Here is a 19,214-nt window from a genome sequence, read left to right as displayed (position 1 = left end):
GCAGTCACTCCTGCCAGCATACATGTAGTACTAGGTACCTACCTAGGTATGTATACCAATGCACACCAATTTAATGGAATACACCATGATGCTCCCTGAAACTTCTTGCATAAGACCTAAGCCTTATAGCTTACACATCTCAAGCTTATTGGCAATCGCAACATAAATACCAGGGGCAGATCACGGTATCCCCACTTATTATACATGAACCCCTACGATTCAATTTTAATAGATTCAGCATCGTCGCCCATCTTTTCCAATTATGCATGGAACCGCAAATAAAGCATTGGATATCGATTTTATTCTCACTTCATCGAATGTCTAAGAGATTAGACATGCGCATACTATAGACACTATCTCGTAATAGTAGCTTATCTGTATTTTTTGAAGTAGACCCTAGTATCCCTAGCCATCAAGCTAAATCAACCCACTATCTAACCTAAGACTGAGTTAGGGAGTTGCCGTCCTTATCGCGCTGCTCGCCGTACTTCTTGAGGCGGATAGCTATAGAAAGGATGTTAGCGATTACTCTACGTAACTTTATCCCTATGAACCGAGATTTGATAACGTGAAAATCCTCAAGGGAGAGGATGCTTAATAGTTTTAATAATAAAGACTAACCTTGGATAGCAATAAAGCCAGTTGTGTCCTGGGGCGAAAAGCCCTCTAGAGAGTCCATAGATGCGGCCCTAAATGATTAGAGTAAGTAACTTATTGTATTCCATAAGGGGAACATAGGTAGAACAATAGTCTCTAGAGGGAATAAGGGAGGGGATTTGGAGTAGCTTACTCTTCAGAGTAAAGGTTGCTGGCGTTACTGGAGCGGCCAAGCACGTATACCTAATCGCCCAGGTTAGTTATTTGGCAAAGACTAGTCATAGACGATACTCACATGTCCTTTGTATGCCCTCAATCGTACAACACCGGTTGTGTTCTGGGATGAGAAGAGAATGGAATTGTCAAGGAATTCCCTCTCGGGGCTGAAGTAGAGACCGTTGTAGAGAAGGCGACTCCACGAGTGCGTAACGAACTGGTCACGTAATTCGCGAACTCGGCCGTCGAGGACCAAACCTTCAAGATCAAGATGCGCAAGTCGTGCAATAGTGCTGCAAAATAATTAGTACGTGTTGATCAAGAGGGAATTTAAGAATATGGTCGTAGGACTGGGATAAGGAAAACTCACAGTCCAGGTGTATCGTAGCAACCACGGCTCTTGAGTCCGACTAAGATCAGCAAAATTAGCATAGGTACAATTATTCTCCTTCCATTCCAATACTGACTAAAGCGGTTTTCTACAATGTCGATTCGGCCTACACCATTATCGTGGCCTATCTTGTTCAAGAGCTTGAACACGGCTACACTGCCGGTAGTCTCCTGGCCTGCGAGGATGACCTTGACAGGAATACCTGCTTCGAAGTGAATAGAGAAATCAGTTGGCTCGTTGGGAGCATCAAGCGGATCCACGGTTCGGGTCCATAACTCCTTACTATGGCGAGCATGTTAGCAGTGTCACCCATGCTTATTGGATTGGAATATTTCGGTCTGGGATGGTAATGGAAGCGTTACTAGGTAGCTACCGAGCATTCTCTCATGGGTTTCGCTTATATCAAATATAATAGGGGAATGACTGGCTGGTGTAGAGATAAACTTACGGAGGGGTGTGATCGGGATCTTCGAGGATACCAGCTTCGTACGAACAATGCACTAGGTTGTCTATATGGAATACGGTTAGCTTCTTGAAACTACCGAGTGATTTGCCAAGCTGCATTTAAAAGGTAAGGGAACTGAAATCAATGAGACTTACCATCCTTGGACCAAGGTTCTTTCGGGGTCGAGCTCTGTAATCAGTTAGCATCATCTAGCGGTTTAATTATTCTTGACTGACGAGGTATACGTACAACTGGGATCTTCTTCTCAGCTGCGTAGCGAAGCAGATCTGCGCGGCCCCTGGAAACGAGTATCAGTATTCTATGTTCAAATTTGGTCATAGATGCAGTATTCAAGTCTTAGATTACTAAGGCGGGAGAAACCACAGCTCCGGACGTGACCGAAAAAGTCTGGAACGTAGTGGGTGGTGCTGGAAAACTAACTCTATAAAGATTGTTAGAAAGTCCATCCATTTTAGATTTTCAAGAGAGACGATAGTGCATACGGAATTTTGCGCAGAATTCTGGTAGTCGCCAAGGGGCGATGACCTTCAGAGAGGGTCTCAAGGCTGCGAAGGCCAACTCGAAGCGAACTTGGTCGTTGCTATACTTATTAGCTAGGACAAAACGAACGGGGATAAATGGAGGGAAAATACCCTTTGCCCTACGAGAATTAGCATTTTTTGCCTCTATGGAATGAAGGCGGTATAGGGGAAGTGATATACTTACAGTGCATCCGTGGGAAACAAACTATGCATATTATTATAGGTCAGCGTGCTTTCTGTCACTCCTCGGAAGAGGATAGAGGTGGATATGCTATGTTCGAGACTAGAACGACCAACTGGAGGTCCTCCGTTCTAGATTTATTACGGAACGGAACACTAAAGTCTAACGTACGTCGCAGTTGTTCTCAATGGCTGCCTTAACCTGAGCTTTTGCAATGATTGGGCGAGCTAGAGAGGTACCCAAGAGGTCTAGAAAGAGGTTAATAATTATACTCTATATCAAAGAGGGACTACGCACATCGATCCTCATAGATGGCATTGCATTGGATTGCTCTATGGATGACCTTCTCCACGAATTCCTCTTGGAGGTTCTGAATAATTCAATGTTAGTAATTTAAATCTCAACGGGGAGTACAAGTAGGGAGCAGCATTGTAGTGAAAAGGGGGTAAAAGGGGCGAAAGAAAGGGGTGTAAATACGTCGATTATCATGCGTTCAGCACCCAAGCTTAGAGCCTTCTTCTCGACGGCGGCCCAATCTTCCTCCTGACCAACATCCGCTAAAAAGCACTAATTATATTAGACTCGAATAGTAGTTATGTTATACAATATAGCGAACTTACGACGACAGTATAGCCCTCGGAAATCAACCATACTAGGATGGTAGAGGTATCAAGACCTATAGATCTAATGTTAGTAAAGACTATTTAATTCTAGCCATTGGCAGGATAGTCATCGTCGTTACGTTAACGATGACCTCGTCCATAGACTATTGTAGCCATAAACAACGCTATTTTGACTCGAATAGACAGCCGATAGCGGGGACATAACTGGAGATACTGACCTCCGGAGTAGGCGCTACATAGATGGTTAGCTAAGGTTCAAATAGCCATAATTAATAGAAGAAAAATACTCACAGACAGACACGACCCTTAGACATCTTGAATTATTCTTTTCTATACAATTGTAGAATTGAATACTGGACACGATGGATAGATGCGGGTAAAAACGACTCGCAAAGAAGGTGGGATGATGTTTTATGTATTCCAAGTCTTCTAAACATTTGTGTGGGCCGAGATTTATGAGTCAGCCTAAAGTTTGTTTTTTCCTACTAGGGCTCGACAGTATAAATTACCAAATCAGAAGTGTCTCATATTTCAATTGGTCCAAGATAAGATCCGGATAAGATACCCTTAAGATATTTACATCAGCTTGCTCTAGGTCGTACAGCAATCTTTATACACTAGTACTTTAAAGACTTCTTGGGTGGTAGATTACGAAAACTATGAATAATAGTATCTCGAGTTAGCCTAAATTATGTCCCTAAGGTAAACATCTTATGTAAATAATTCCTCTTGTGATCTTCTATCTAATTAGGTACCTATTATTTCCAATAATTATTTATATTAAGCTTCGATGCAAGACTCCGGCTAAGACCCCGGGTTGCCCCACTGTAAAAGCGGTGCGGAACAGGGGAAATATAGTGGATACGTAACGCATCGTATGAGCTCCCGAACGCCGCGGTAACATAAGAAATTGTTGAATTTTGGTTAGGTTACCTGCGATCCTTTCCCTTTGCAACTCTTTTCTTCAATCTCAATCATCTCCAATCGCTAATATATCTATTTCGCTAAAGATGGTTGTGACGACACGGTCTAAGAAACGCGTTAGCGATGATACCTTCGAGACGACAACGACAAAAAAGACGAAGCGACCGAAACTCGAAGAAAAGACCGACTTGGCACGATGGCGTATGCTAGACGAGAAGGGGAGACATACTTGGCATTACCTAGAAGACGACGAGGCCGTAGAGAAGTGGCCGCAGAGTTATGCTGATAAATGGTATCTTGGATTGGATACTGTGAGATTCCCATCATTCCGAATATTCCTGTCGCGCAATTGCTTCGTTTGAGCGGTATGGCTGACTATTACATTCGTTATAGGAACTCCCCACCCTACCAAAGCCAAATAAACCCCTCGATTCCGTCGTCAACGGCTTGACGTTCTTCGAGAAGCTTCAATTACCTTCCGGGCAGTGGGGTTGCGAATATGGAGGGCCCATGTTCTTATTACCGGGTATTGTGTTTACCTGGTATGCGACGAAGACGACGATTCCGTGGTATACCGCGACGGAGATAAAGAACTATTTATTCGCTAGAGCAAACCCCGAAGATGGAGGATGGGGATTACATATAGAAGGAGAAAGCACCGTTTTCGGAACCGCGTTGAATTATACCGTTCTTCGCATTATTGGTCTCGACCCCGAACATCCGGTCATGGTCAAAGCTCGAGGGACGCTACACAAACTTGGAGGAGCTACGTGTGCTCCCCATTGGGCTAAGTTCTGGTTAAGCGTGCTGGGTATTTGTAAATGGGATATCGTCAACCCTATACCTACGGAGCTATGGCTACTACCTGATTGGGTACCCTTTGCCCCTTGGAGATGGTGGATTCACATGCGCCAGGTCTTCTTACCTATGGGCTACATCTACGACAAGAAATGGTCCTGCGAGGAGACCGATATCATTCGGGCCTTGAGACAAGAGTTATTCGTAGAACCGTGGGAGAAAATTGACTGGGTTGGAAACAGAAATAGTATCTGTTCTGTCGATAACTACCACCCGAAGTCCTGGCTTCTTAATACCGCCAACTGGTTCCTCGTTAATATTTGGAACCCGTACCTCCGCACCAAAGGCCTTGCTAACAAGGCCCAAGATTGGGTCAGTAAACTAATCGATATGGAAGACGCGAATACGGACTTCGCGGACTTGGCACCGGTGAACGCGGCGATGAATACTGTCGTTTGCTATATCCGCGACGGCCCAGGTGCATACTCGGTCAGGAGACATATCGAAAGGTTGGAAGATGCGCTGTGGGTCAACAGCGAGGGTATGCTTTGCAATGGCACCAACGGTGTTCAATGCTGGGATACCTCTTTTCTGATACAAGTCATGACGGATGCGGGGCTCGAGCAAGATCCTCGCTGGAGACCGATGTTAAATAAGGCGTTGATATTTCTCGATAATCAGCAGATACGCGAGAACTGTAAAGACCAAGATATCTGCTATCGGCAGCAGCGGAAGGGTGCGTGGGCTTTCAGTACTAGGGACCAGGGATATGCTGTATGCGACTGTATCTCGGAGGCATTGAAGTCGGTCATCCTTCTACAACATACTCCTAGCTATCCCCAGCTTCTCGAAGACCAACGCATATTCGACTCCGTCGATACTCTTCTTACTTACCAGAACAAGTCTGGTGCTTGCTCGTCGTACGAACCAACTCGAGGGAGTGAACTAATGGAGATGCTTAACGCGGCGGAGGTTTTCGGTAATATTATGGTCGAATACGATTACGTCGAGTGTACTACAGCAGTGGTCACTGCGCTCTCCTTATTCCAGAAGCATTGGCCTGATTATCGGACAAATGAGATCAAGGGATTTATTGGACGATCGGTCAAAGCAGTCAAGTCATTACAAAAACCAGACGGATCATGGTATGGCAACTGGGCCATATGTTATACCTACGCTACTATGTTTGCCCTAGAAAGCTTGAAAAGCATCGGTGAAACTTATGGCAATAGCTCTTACTCGAAAAGAGGTTGCGATTTCTTAATTTCAAAGCAGAGGGAAGACGGGGGATGGTCGGAAAGTTACCGCGTAAGATCATTAAGCCCTTTGGATTTCACGTAGACATATGCTAACAGTTTACAGTCCTGCGAAAGAATGGTATACACCGAGCACTCGTCGGGATCCCAGGTTGTGATGACAGCATGGGCCTTGATAGGTCTCATGAAAGCGGATTACCCAGACATCGAACCCCTGAAGAAGGGTATCAAACTTATTATGGACAGACAACAACCAAACGGTGAATGGAAACAAGAGGCGATCGAGGGTGTGTTCAACAAGAGCTGTATGATCTCATACCCGAACTACAAATTCACCTTTACAATGAAGGCTCTCGGAATGTTTGCGACGAAGTACCCGAATGAGACGGTAGTATAACGGGTCTAAGTTTAGTGTGTAAGGCAAATGAAAATTGATGTTGAGAAGGACGATGACGCTGTAATGGGTAGATTGAGTAGGGTAACTAATTAATCGTAATATTCTTAATGCCACATATGATGTTTTGATTTTCGGTGACGAGAAATCCATCAAATTATCTTACCATTGGCGTTGAGTCCCCTATTATGATAGCTTGTCGCGTACGTCATCTGCCCTGGCGCGGTAGCACTGACGTAGTTAGTCTTTTTTATATAATGACCCACTAATTTAGATTCGTTCGTTGATTAATTTGAGGGTCGAAAGTATCTCAGATCTCCAGATCCTTACTAACATAATTCCTAAAGCTTATTTGAACTATCACCGTAAATAAGTATTCGGTAAGGTGAAACATCCGATATTAGCTCGTGAATAGGATATATTATTTTCACGTAAAGTGAGTTATTGTAGGCAGCCTTGATGCACGGAGCTTTTGGCCTAGACCCAAGGCGCTAGGCGGTGAGTTATAGCCTAGATTTAACCTTATACCGCCTACCATTTTTAGCTATAAATCCAGCAGAATTGCGGAAACCCCACTATGACTAGTAGCTTCTATGGTAAGCAAGCTTTAGGTTTGGCTAAAGTAAACCAACCTAATTATTTTGCAAACTGAAGCAAAATCAAACAACGAACTTTATCACAGTTATGATAATTTAGATATCTTAGAAAAAGGGATTTAGCACAAACGTTTACGAGGTAATTAAACGACCTGTTACCTGGAGTTGTGTGATTCAATCTCGTTCTCGTTCTCGTTGTAAGAACCTTCTACCGAGTCGAGACTCGATACATCCAACCCTCAATACAACCCCCACCACAATTTCGTGATCATCTACCATATACCATATTCGGCCGCAGAAAGACATTATCTTCGGCGTCAACGCCACTCATCGCGTTCCACTTTAATTAGTACCACCTCAATAAATTGCCCATATTCTTTTCAAGTCAAAAATCGCTACGATGTCATCCGCCGCTTTTGCCGACGCAGGTACCAAGGCTGTGGGCGCTGGCAAATACGGAGAAGGAATCGAGAAGTTATCCCAGGCCCTCAAAGAACGCCCAGCACCTCTTTGGCTACTCGAGCGTTCCAAGGCGTATTTACGAACTAATAAACTCGACCTCGCCTTGCACGATGCCGAGCAAGCTTTGCAAGTAGCCTTCTCGCGGGCCAATCGGGATTATATGGCCGAAGCTCAGATTAGACGAGCTATCACCCTCTTCCGTATGGATCGCTATGCAGACGCTGATATCTGCGCCTTTTGGGCTATCAGACTGCTCGAGCAATCCAAGGCTACCGAAGATGACGGCCAGCAGAACAAGGTTGACGAAAATGGAGATTATGTCGTACGTGCTAGTGAAATTAAGACTGCTGAGAAGTCGGATAAGGACCGACAAATCGCTGCTGCTATGGGCGCTGGTACAGGTAGTTCGAAAACAAGCACCTTAAAAAATCAGGCAACTTCTTGGCGTCTGCAAGCCTTGAGTAAGCTGGAGAACTTACCTGCTGGACATCCCGGTTTGAAGGTGAACGTCTCGAAATATCCTAAGCCATCCGAGTTGCGTTCTGCTGCATCTGACGGACATGATACTAAAGCTAGTCCGGTACCCGCGAAAGATCAAGGTCAAGATGAAGATGCAAAACGTGACGCCTGGGAGAAAGTCTGGAAACAATTTTCGACTGCCTTCGTGTCAAAAAGTATCAGGTCGAGCTTCTATCAGACAGACACTACCATCAATGCCGACTTCTTCGTAAAGAACGTGCCTGCAGATCGTTTCGACGTGTCTACCCAGCCTCAGAAAGTGGTTATGGGACCAATTTCAAATACCGACTCTGGCTCTAACTCCCTCCAGCTCCAGCTCCACCTTTGGGGCAGGGTCAAGCCTGTTGAAACCAAACACACAGTTAAATCGATGAAAATCGAGCTAGTCCTCAAAAAGGAAACGCCAGGCAAATGGCCCATGCTGCAGCGGGAGGATTCCGATGGATTTACTAACATTGCGGGGAACACTAAGGTGGCCCCATCGTTCCAGAGATTCTCCACCCTCATTTCTCGACTGGGGTTCGTATCCGATCCTGTCAAGCCTGTCAAGCTTATGTCTAGGACTTTACAACGCTAACATTTTTAGGTACAATCATCCCGATGACCTCAAACTTCCAGATGTTAGTCTCGACCTGGATGCTTGGTACGATGCTCTCTTGGGCAAGCTTGCAGCTAGTCTAGACGATCACGAGACATCTTCAGAGATCCCGAATGCTGCACCCGAGGCTGCATCGTCTTCTACGAGCGCGAGCGCGAGCGGCGCCATTCAGCCCAAAAGTAACCCCACGCAAGCTAGCGATCCTGTGCTTAAGCCTACTCCAAATGATAGCAAGGCATATTCGACAAAGACCGTCGGTAGCGCCCAAGCCTACCCTACTTCTTCGAAGAAGGGAGCAGTGAATTGGGATCAGATTGGTGATGACGACGGGGGTGACGAATCCAAAGAAGATGCCGATGTTAACTCGTTCTTCCAAAAGCTCTACAAGGATGCGGACGATGATACGAGGCGTGCCATGATGAAGAGCTACGTCGAGAGCAACGGCACATCTCTCAGCACAAGCTGGGCTGAGGCCAAGGGGAAGACGTACAAGACTCTACCACCCGACGGCGCCGAAGCCAAAAAGTGGGATGAGTGACACCCTAAGTGATACCCTATGTGATAGTCAGCTTAGTTTATGCTTTTCACGCGCATGCTTTTGTTACGAGCAGATAGTAAAAAGAGGAATGGATGGTTCGGAATGATACCAAATGTAGTTACTCGTCAATGCAATTAATAATACGGTGCATTACGACTCTAGTCGTACGTTTTATTCCAAGTTCGGTGTTTTATACCTTTGACTTTGATATATCGTCTTTACCATAAATCCGACGAGCTCACGGTTGGGAACTTTCGACGCGGTGAGATACGCACGTTGGGTTTATCTGTACCTCTTCAGGATATACTTACTATCATAGGCAAGGTAAGGGGGAGGGATAAGCCAGGGTGTCACAAGACTATACAGAATCTACGGATCCGTATGCGTGATTTCATTAAACTAGAAATATCTATGTAGCCTCCTACCGACCCTACCAGGCCCCCCTTGCCAACGAACCAGGTGAACGGATTGCCACAAAGTCGAGCGGGCTGGAACGGATGACGTTTCTAGAAATGTTGATTGGCGGTAGTAAAAATATCTATCCACCCATAACCACGGTCTCGGTGCCAAGCTTCGCTAGGGAGGGTGTGGGCTCGGATACCACGTTTTACGTAGTGCTTCCCCGGCATTTGTTTTATCACACTTCTCTACGACCGCCCCCGGGGTCATCATCTCCCATGGAAGTTAGAAATCCAGCCGGTCTCGTTTTTTTTTTCAGTTGCCGAACACGGTCCTCTGGTAACCCTTTTCTGTTACCCTTGGGGCCTTGGGTCTTCAGCTTGGTTATCCTTGCCATGGTGGAAATACTCCCCGCAATTCTCCAACGTTAACTCGTAGACTCTCCACATAGCGTCCAGACCCTCTTGTCTGAAGTTCTTCATAGACGGCAAGGAAGACCATACCAGAGTCTTCGGCAATTCGCTGATTGGTCAACTTAGGGTTCGCCGAGGTTAATAAGCTTGAATAAGCTATGGACGAACACGCATCATGTATCAGGCGGGATGTCGACGAACTCCTGTATCATTTACCCGACCTCCCAGCAGGTACTGTCGATTAATTCATATATCTAAATTGCCCGGAGATCTGGACCACGGTGGGATCGTAGATTGTTGAGGACCCTGAGTCTGCTTAATGATTCTGATTAATTCGACTGATTAAGCAATTACTTCATCATAATCAGCAGCAAAAGTCTTGACATCACTCGCCTTGCTGTCATCTATTTTTTGTTTCTTATATTTGAATCCCACGACGACTCCTTCAACAGGAGTTATCGTGTAGCAAATATATACGCAAGGGAAGTTCTCAACACGACCCATTTGCAATAACTCCTATCGCCTAGAGGCGTCTCTCTAGACTCTTTGCCCATATATATATTTTGTATACCATCTTTCACATAGGCTCTTCATCATGAGCGGCGACGAGGTCACGATCTCACCGACGAGGACCATCGTCCTCTCAGCATGGGGCATCTTCAAGGAGCAATGGCCGCTTCTTATCCCACTCTTCATCGTCCTCCGGATTTTATATAAGCGTTATGCTTCACCGTTACGCGAATATCCCGGTCCCTTCGTAGCCTCTTTCACCCGTCTCTGGAAAGTCATGTCCACGATTTCAGAACAAACTCATCTTCACCACATTGAACTTCACCGCAAGTATGGTCCCATCGTACGAATCTCGCCCAACGAGCTTTCTTTTTCATCTCCAACAGTCGCTCGTCACGTTCTCTCAGCCGGAAAGCGTTTCTATAAGACGGACTTTTACTCGGTCTTCCCACCGCCGGAGAACCCGGATATCTTCACCGAGATCCGCGAGGATGTGCACGCCATGAAGAAGAAGGTGGCCAACGTGCCGTACTCGATGGCCGCTATGCGCCAGCTCAGCCCTTTCATCGATGACACCATCGACTTCCTCGTCAGCCGGCTCGATCAGTTCTGTCCTGACACTGCCATCCCCGGATTTCAACAGGCTGGTCTCCCTGGACGAAACACTATTGTTAACCTTGGCGACTGGCTGCACTTTTTTGCCTTTGACGTGCTAGGTGAGGTGGCCTTTGGAAGGTCATTTGGCTTCTTAGCTGCCGGCGTCGACAAGGAAAACGCCATCAAGACCATCGACAACAGCCAGAAGTACAACGGTATCGTTGGTCAGATCCCCGAGATTGATTGCCTGCTAAGGAGGAACCCTCTCTGGAGGTGGATTCCTGCTTTCGACCCTAACAACGCGGTCATCACCCGTATCGCCCGAGAGGAGATGCAGAAGCGTCGCCCCTTCGAAGTTGAGCGTGATGGTAAGGGTGCTAGCGGCGATGGCCGAGAGGACCTCCTATCATCGTTGATCAAGGGCCACCTAAAGGACAAGAGAAAGTTCCACGAAGGTGATATCTTTGCTGTGGCTCATGGTGCTATGTAAGTATACCTAACCCTTAACCCTAACCGCTTACCCCTTTTCCTAGTAAGCCAAGATCAAAGGGTCCAGTCAGCTAACACGACGGGATACAGCTTTGCTGGTTCAGACTCGACTGCCTCTTCCATGCAATCCTTCTTCTGGCACGTTCTATCTGCCCCTAAGGTACTTGCAAAATTGGTAGAGGAGATTGATACGGCGGCACGTGATGGAACAATCTCGGCGCAAGGTAACATCCAGTGGACTGAGGCTCAGAACCTACCGTACTTCCAGGCATGCCTAAAGGAGGCTATGCGCATGCGTCCCGCGGTCGGTGTTAACATCGCTCGATACGTACCCCCAGAGGGTATCGAGATCGAGGGTCGCCACATCCCCGGTGGTACACGACTCGCTCTCAACGGCTGGGTTCTGCACCGCGACAAGGCCACCTTCGGCCAGGATGCCGACTACTTCCGTCCGGAACGCTGGCTCGAGGACCCCGAAAACGCCAAGGTTATGGAGAGATACATGTTCCAGGTATGTTACGACGGAACCTCATCTTGAAACATCCGTGCACTAAATACTAACATCAATAATAGTTTGGTGGTGGTGCCCACGTCTGCATCGGTCGGAACCTAGCGCTACTCGAGATTAATAAGGTGATCCCTCGCCTTCTCCGCGACTTCGAGTTCGAGCTGGTCTACCCGGGCCGAGAGCTCAAGGCGAAGGCGACCTTCTTCGTGGTCCAGGAAGGCCTCGAGGTGTACATCTCGCGAAAGCAGAGCGAGAAGGAGGCGCAGCAATAAAAAAGCTTAGACTTCATACCCATAGTTCTTCAAAGAACAAAACTTAATGATGCTACTAATAATAGTATCGGGGACGGCGGGCAACGGCGTTGTTGTGTTAGAGCTGGGCTCGCGGCTTACGAGAAAAAAAACTTTTTGCTTTACTGCTCAGGCGGTTGGTTTTTTACTTGGGCAGCATGTTTTGCATACTATTTTACGCAGCGGTTATGTTCCTTGTATTTCTTTCGAAAGGATGTTTATACGGCACAGAGGTTGTAGATGGACAAGATACACGCGAGGCGCGTTATATATACCATGAGATGCTTGGTAAATTGCTTACTGTATTATGATTATCTGAAGCCAGTTCGATGTAACTAATGACGACGTTTCGCTATTAGAAAATACTGCGAGGGGTGTAGCTAGTTACACAAACTCGGCGATATGGACTAATATTATGTTGACTTTCCTTTTTGAGATTATAATAGCTCGAGTCATAGTATTAAGAAGCAAGAGGTTCTTTCTTTTGAAGTCTCGATTATATCTAAGCCGTGTGTTGACTATTGAGTGAAGTTATTGTGAACTACATTGTCTCTCAATATCCATTCTGCGATATCCAATCGAATCACGAACTATTCCCATGCTTTCCTAATGAGGGGGATGTTTTAGCTCTGATTGGCCATCTTCTTATGTGTTACGAATCCTAGGGATGCTCAAGTAAGTTCATACATGGTATTCTCTCTTAACTACAAAAACAAGTTCTAAGTTACTATCTACCTCTATTCCAGTTTACCCAAGACGATACTCACCGCAATTAGATTGTCAATGAAGCCACGTCGTCGCGTTCATAATCATACGTTGTCGAATGTCTAATATGTATGTTACCTTATGTATGTGTCAGGTAACGAACATTTACCAAGATAACGGCAGTTGAGTCCCACCTATATAATTCGTTTAAGACATCTTAACCCTGTATATAGTGTTTCGCATATTCGGTAGGTTGATCGAACGAGTTCGGCTCGAATTGGACAATTTGAAATTCTTACATTTAAAAAAAATTCAACCGAATTCGGAGAACAAATTGCGATCAAAGGCCATGACAAATGCGACATGTGAAGAGCCTCTTCGATTTATAAGATGCCAAGCCGATCCCTCACGTCTACGTAGCAATATCTTCGTTGGCCGGATGATTTCTGCGCAGAGCCGCCGAAGTTGGACCTGGGAAAAGCAAAAGCCAAGAGTCCATTTATCCGAATCTCAACCACGGCTTCCTACCGAAGCACCACGTTCATTCGCGGGCATTCGATCTTATCTAGACAGGGATCATATAGTACTCGCATTAATCATGCAGCCTCAGGATAAATTAGGGGGCGTATTCCTAGCATATTCCCAGAAACTCCATCAGTCTCTCGACGACATAAGTAACATACGAATTCGGGTGGGCCTACATCGTATCCCACAAAGGATGCGACGGGACCGAGCGTCTTGCACAATCACCTCCATCACCGTTACCTAATACACATCACATACTCTTAAACGATCCATCCATCCACATCCCATCGCAGCACGTCGATTCTAGACATCGCCGAGCGGGGTAGGCAACGCCACAGCGACCGGTTATGCAACATCGTGAGCGCTGTCAAGACGTCGCCACACCCAGTTCTCTCACATTATGCTGACGAGATTCGTGCGGTCAGCTCGCTTATAAGCAGCCTAATCCTGTCGGAAGCGAGCCGGCACGATAGCGAGTAGGTGTTATATTGTTGGGGATCACGACCTATCGGCTACGCAGCAAATCTCGCCAGGCGGCATACGCACTGCGCAATGGCGAACCGTTATAGGGGCTAGGGGCTAGGCCCACGAGAACGGTAATAGGCCGCGACGGCGGGCCGCTGTGGTATCCAAAGGTCAATATTCTATGCACCCGCCGGACAAGCATCCTAGCTGCGAGGCATCAGCGGTAGCTGATATGTATGTACTATCATGCCTAGCAGGAGTTAATATGGGACGCAGAAGAGGGAGCCACTTATGTTCATGGCGGTGTTTGCTTCGGCCGCCGAGACATGCGAGTAGGTGTTCGTCATCTACGAATACGGATTTGCCGACATTTGAGACGGGAATAAGGAGAGCTGGTCCAATTTTCGGGTGGATGCGACTGGGTTCGGCATATGTGGATCATTCACGACGATCCATGTTGTCTAGAACTGTTTAAGGGGGTGGATAAGCACCCACATTGTCGGTATAGAGGTGCCGTTCGTCGTTTTATTCTAGAAGGTCTTTTGTATAGCCGGCATCCGGACTCGGTAAACTTTATAAATTCAGGCTGCTATTTATGGATATGAATCTGAAGATGCAGAGCAGCTGAGATTGAGTTCGAAGGCTTAGGATAGGATAGACATATTACGTGGCTTGTGTGGATAATCATGAGCGTTGCATGGTAGGTTTAAGTAGCTTTGGAATATCGTTACTGATACTTATTGTATATCCCTAGATTATATCCACTTCTACACCTATATAGACTACGAAATATACCAAAAGAGCACTGTGGGTAATTATGGGATAGGTATCAGTATACAATAATTTAATATCTTTCATGAACCCCTGGGCTAGTAGACTCTTACCCCGAATTGTCACAACTGAAGCTGGTGAGCTTCAAAGAAAAGAACGTTAACTCAATTAAGAAAGTAGTTACTAAGAACAAATATGAAAGGATGATATCTTTTGGATGTGTAAATAACGAGAAACATTTTTCTATCGTACTGTGAAGAACATGTAACTATGTGTTACTTAAGACGTTCCTATAAATACAAAAGACTAATAAGCAAAGTCATTGGATACTCTCAAGCAACTAGAGTATAATATGATCGATATATGGTCTCGGTAGTAGGTTGCAAGATACAACTGTTGGCTGACTTTAGAATGCCGGCAACGAAGCTAAGGGTAACTTATCGAAAACAGTAGAATAACCAGCCAACCAACTTGACGATATTTGGCGCTGAGACCTACCTGCTGATGAGTTACCGGATCCTGATTCCTCGATCGGTGTACATGGTGAGCCCCCATTGGTTGTATTCTTACAGCAACAGTCGTAAAAGAATATGGTCGGTCATTAATTTAATGCCGCCATGCGAAGAAACACTCCACATGCATGGATATTCGTGAAACGTGTACATGGAGGGTAACAAGTTCTAAATGGATAACGTAATGGTAATCGTTAAGTGATGAGGAGAAAGAACACACTTCTTGTTCTGTATATTCTCGGACTCGGTGGGATAGCCGCAAGACTAGATATTCGTATCTTCTCGTAGGTCTGTGTGTTGTCTAGATACTCTCTTTATTAGCCTACGTTAAATATGGCATACCGCGATGGTAAGAAATTCTATAACGATGTTACCTAGTTCGTCCGACAGATGAAGTCCGTGGGCGATAATGCGATATGTGATAAAATATCTGATGAACCATGATGTCCCTTTTTACACTTCATAGATGGTAGATAATGATCTTATATGGCTTGACCAACTGATGCCGGGAGCATCAACCGGTTCACTGGGTTTGCACATTATTTAAATTCGCTAACATACATCTCGCTTCGATAGCTTCATACCAACCCGAAGCTTGCTCTGCTTACCCTTTCAATTAGGCTCCGGCGTATCCCGGTAAGCAGATGGTAAATCTCCTTCTAAAGCCAACTTGATCTGCTGGGCCATCGGTCGAGACCACCAGCGCTGCTGTTGGATAACGCCTCCCATTACCCAGTAATTCTGCATACGTAAGTGACGTTTCCACACCCCGCGAACTTCTCCCTCGGCGTCTACACCCCATGTGGCGTCTAGTCGCGCTACGATATCCTTTGGGCCAAGAACATCAGTCATATCAGGATCCGCTTCACCAAGTACTCCTAATGCTATTGTACGAACATCTTTATCAGCGAATCCCGTACACCAAATCACTGCATCGGTATCAAGGACACTGCCGTCAGAAAGGCGTAGTCCAGTTTCAGTGTAGCCTACAGGCTCGACACGCCCACGTACGGCAACTTTGCCTTCAGAGATAAGATTCGTGCCGCCTACATCGACGTAATGTCCACCACCACGCTCGACTAAGATATTTTGGATATCCACTGACGGGTTCCTACTGTCAAGGACCGGAAACCCTGCTTTAGCCAGGGGGAGATAGCGGTCCCTGGATGATGAGTCAACAGAACATAAGGAGGGAGAAGCCCGTGGCCAAACTTACGGTTCTTGGGAGGCAAGGTAAGAAAACAGCCCGTGTGAGAATTGTCCGTCAAGAGTTGGAGGTAAAGTATACATAAGTCGATCGGCTACTTCGAGAGGTAGGTTGTCGTACACTCCAAAGCCGTGCGGATTCACTACATATTCGTACGGGTAGACGTAAGTTGGTGATCGAGCTACCATGGTCGTTCTTAACCCTGCAGCATGGCAGTCCTGAATGATATCGAATGCAGTATTAGCTGATCCGATAATAGCTACGGACTAAAAAAATTCAGACATTAGCAATAAGAACGATAAAATAAAAAGAATAAAATTGTATCAAGGATGAATATGATCAAGGATAGGCTGTTTACTTACCATGATCCCTTGTTCTGATAGAGACTGCGCATTACGAAAATACACGGAATGGAGGCTGGGACCTTTGAACATATGCTGATCTTCTAGCGCTGGGATGTATGGCTTTTGAGATCCGATCCCGCTGGCTTGAACAAAATGCTTGCTTATGATAATCTTTCCTAGGCTCCCATCCGCAGCCTTAAGCTTTACCGTCCACTTCTTATCCGAAGTGTTGAAGGAAGTCGAACCTATCGTTGTTGATAATATAACATTGAGATGGAATTTCGTAGCGTATTGTCCTAAGTGATCCGCTACATCATGCTTATTGAGCCGATAAGGGCTTTGCAACTCCTTCCCGTAGTCTTCCCAAAGAGTATAAGTTTTCTTACGGTTATAATAAATAGGGTAAATATGATCTTACATGCATATGGCATCTCGCAACTGGAAGTTGGCACGTGGAACTTGAGACAATCGTAGCGATTTCTCCAGTTATCGCCGATTTGAGCATTTCGATCAATGATCACACTCTCAACACCTAAGGCTTTAAGTCGCGCGGCTGTCATAAGACCCCTAATAATGATAAGAAGCTGCTTGAAAGCAAAAGTACTTAGGGTATGACTTACGAGCTTCCAGCGCCGACAATAAGAACATCAGTCTCAATAATATCGAGCCCATCTAAAGCCCTCTTGGGTGTCGATAGTAACATTTCACTCTCCGGATGCCCGACTATATTCTCAATCCAAGTCGACAGGACCCAAATTTTCCACGAAACTGAATCTGTGACCGTATTACTTTTTACTGGTAGCAACAACAATTTACCTACGCAGTTCAACGCGGGAGAAGTTGTGCGGAAAGATATCCCACAATCTATGAACATCTTTAAAATAATGAATAAAATTCCTAGTGTAGTAAGTATCAATTGGCAGTACTCACCATGACCGGGCTCATCTCAACGAAGTGGGCATCTCCGGTTATTTTAACGTCATTAAAGATACCCCGAAGACTTTTCGTATGCAGAAGGGCCATGGCTACAGTACTGGGGGTTGAAAAAGTACGTAAATGACCAGTAAGGGCCACTATATCTCGCCAAAATACCTGTTCGGTATAGAAGCAGCTAGCCAACTTCTTGACATCGTTATCGAACAAGGCATTATTGAAAGCGTCTATAACAACCTTGGCCTGGATAGTAGGAGCGTCGCCGATGATTTCAGAGGGATTAATAGTACCCAGAGGAATCATGGGCAGGGGCTTATAGACGTCCTTTCGAAGATCGGCTTTAGGAGGCCACTCGACACCCAGTGGGACTACTCCAGGACTACTGTCCACTATAGAGTGTTAGAATGTTGCTCTTGAAATAACTTTGATTCTTAAACTGCGATGTTGGTTCTTACTAGAAGACATCTTAGGTAGTGATGTCTCAAGTGGAGTCGCCATATTACCGAAACTGGAGAGAGGGTGGAATAGTCTCGTGTGGAGCAAGATCTATCTAGTAGGCTTAGAGGAGGGGAGTCTAGTAGCCTTAAGATATCCTTATCCCTAGCTTCGGAAACCGAGCTTTGTTTCGGTTGATCGAAGCTTGGCTTGTACAACCATTCAACAAAAATAGTATCTGCATGTCCCCCTTACAGTCTATAGTCCTACAGTTTTCGTATACATTCTAAACATGACGAAATCTTGTATCAGTTACATCCATGATGTATATATTAAGTTCTTCTAAAGTGCAAAACCTCTTTAAATACGTAGAATGCGTGAACTACCCTATTGAGCATTAGATCTTAGGTAGAAATTGAGACTTATTGTTAACAACTACGTCGGTCAAGTGAACTGTTGAATATCGGCCATAACGCTCCTTAACTATAGGTAATTGAGGGGTTATGTACCTAATATAAGGATGTGATATTCAATTCCTAGGTCCATGATCAAATAGTGATGCAGCATCTAGTATTGACTGTACGGATCCTGAGTCTACCCGTAAAAAGTTCATGGCTCAATTCTCTCATCACAACGTTCCAAATGCACCATTTCGAGCAAAATCACCGACAACACCTTACTCAATCTTACACATAATACATTTGATTAGTATGTAGGAATTGAATATACTGTTATAATAAAGGTGGGGATGATGCATGCGATAACGGAAAAACACAATGCAGACCCAAAAGACTGTTCCAATTCACTATATCATCATGACTGGGGCATTTTGTTGCACTATGTGTGTCACTACTATGCTAGCCCGTAAACCAGATGTTAATACCCACTTGTAAGTATGGAACTAAAGTAGAATATGAATTTATTTACTTGATAATGCGAATATCCACACTAACAGTCCCTTAGTCAGTTAATGACACACGTGGATTTCGTTTGGTAGCAACTTTGAAAATTTCTACGACGTTGCCTGGCGA

General features: G+C 45.4%; 5 protein-coding genes across 6 annotated transcripts; 3 read left to right on the top strand and 2 right to left on the bottom strand.

The window, feature by feature from the left end:
- Positions 1–439: 439 nt before the first annotated feature.
- On the bottom strand, positions 440–3,309 carry GL218_06448 (Argininosuccinate synthase; the record flags this gene model as incomplete). Its single annotated transcript, XM_033583161.1, has 17 exons — positions 440–504; positions 622–689; positions 791–840; positions 893–1,106; positions 1,184–1,223; positions 1,281–1,486; positions 1,653–1,713; positions 1,805–1,838; positions 1,899–1,947; positions 2,303–2,310; positions 2,376–2,396; positions 2,544–2,620; positions 2,670–2,742; positions 2,850–2,939; positions 2,993–3,048; positions 3,214–3,227; positions 3,287–3,309. The coding sequence occupies 17 exons, from the start codon at positions 3,307–3,309 to the stop codon at positions 440–442; spliced, it is 1,149 nt and encodes a 382-aa protein (XP_033433726.1).
- A 696-nt stretch (positions 3,310–4,005) lies between these two features.
- Positions 4,006–6,370, top strand: GL218_06447 (Lanosterol synthase; the record flags this gene model as incomplete). The annotated part of the gene is made up of 3 exons (XM_033583160.1): positions 4,006–4,230; positions 4,313–6,025; positions 6,080–6,370. The coding sequence occupies 3 exons, from the start codon at positions 4,006–4,008 to the stop codon at positions 6,368–6,370; spliced, it is 2,229 nt and encodes a 742-aa protein (XP_033433344.1).
- A 993-nt stretch (positions 6,371–7,363) lies between these two features.
- Positions 7,364–9,080, top strand: GL218_06446 (Protein SGT1 like protein A; the record flags this gene model as incomplete). Its single annotated transcript, XM_033583159.1, has 2 exons — positions 7,364–8,463; positions 8,531–9,080. The coding sequence occupies 2 exons, from the start codon at positions 7,364–7,366 to the stop codon at positions 9,078–9,080; spliced, it is 1,650 nt and encodes a 549-aa protein (XP_033433380.1).
- A 1,407-nt stretch (positions 9,081–10,487) lies between these two features.
- GL218_06445 (Pisatin demethylase) lies at positions 10,488–12,268 on the top strand (the record flags this gene model as incomplete). Of its 2 annotated transcripts, none has more annotated exons than XM_033583157.1 (3): positions 10,488–11,485; positions 11,579–11,999; positions 12,062–12,268. In XM_033583157.1, the coding sequence occupies 3 exons, from the start codon at positions 10,488–10,490 to the stop codon at positions 12,266–12,268; spliced, it is 1,626 nt and encodes a 541-aa protein (XP_033433644.1). The 2 variants fall into 2 exon arrangements, with proteins under 2 accessions (XP_033433644.1, XP_033433643.1); XM_033583158.1 differs by having other exon boundaries at positions 11,537–11,999.
- Positions 12,269–15,876: 3,608 nt separating this feature from the next.
- GL218_06444 (uncharacterized protein) lies at positions 15,877–18,213 on the bottom strand (the record flags this gene model as incomplete). The annotated part of the gene is made up of 4 exons (XM_033583156.1): positions 15,877–16,426; positions 16,481–16,737; positions 17,908–18,137; positions 18,204–18,213. 4 exons carry the CDS (start codon positions 18,211–18,213, stop codon positions 15,877–15,879), a joined length of 1,047 nt encoding a protein of 348 aa, XP_033433345.1.
- Between the last annotated feature and the right edge of the window lie 1,001 nt (positions 18,214–19,214).

This window comes from Daldinia childiae (assembly GCF_008694065.1).
Source record: "Daldinia childiae strain JS-1345 chromosome Unknown Scaffold7, whole genome shotgun sequence".
Classification (NCBI taxonomy): Eukaryota; Fungi; Ascomycota; class Sordariomycetes; order Xylariales; family Hypoxylaceae; genus Daldinia; species Daldinia childiae.
This window is presented reverse-complemented; position numbering and strand designations above follow the sequence as displayed.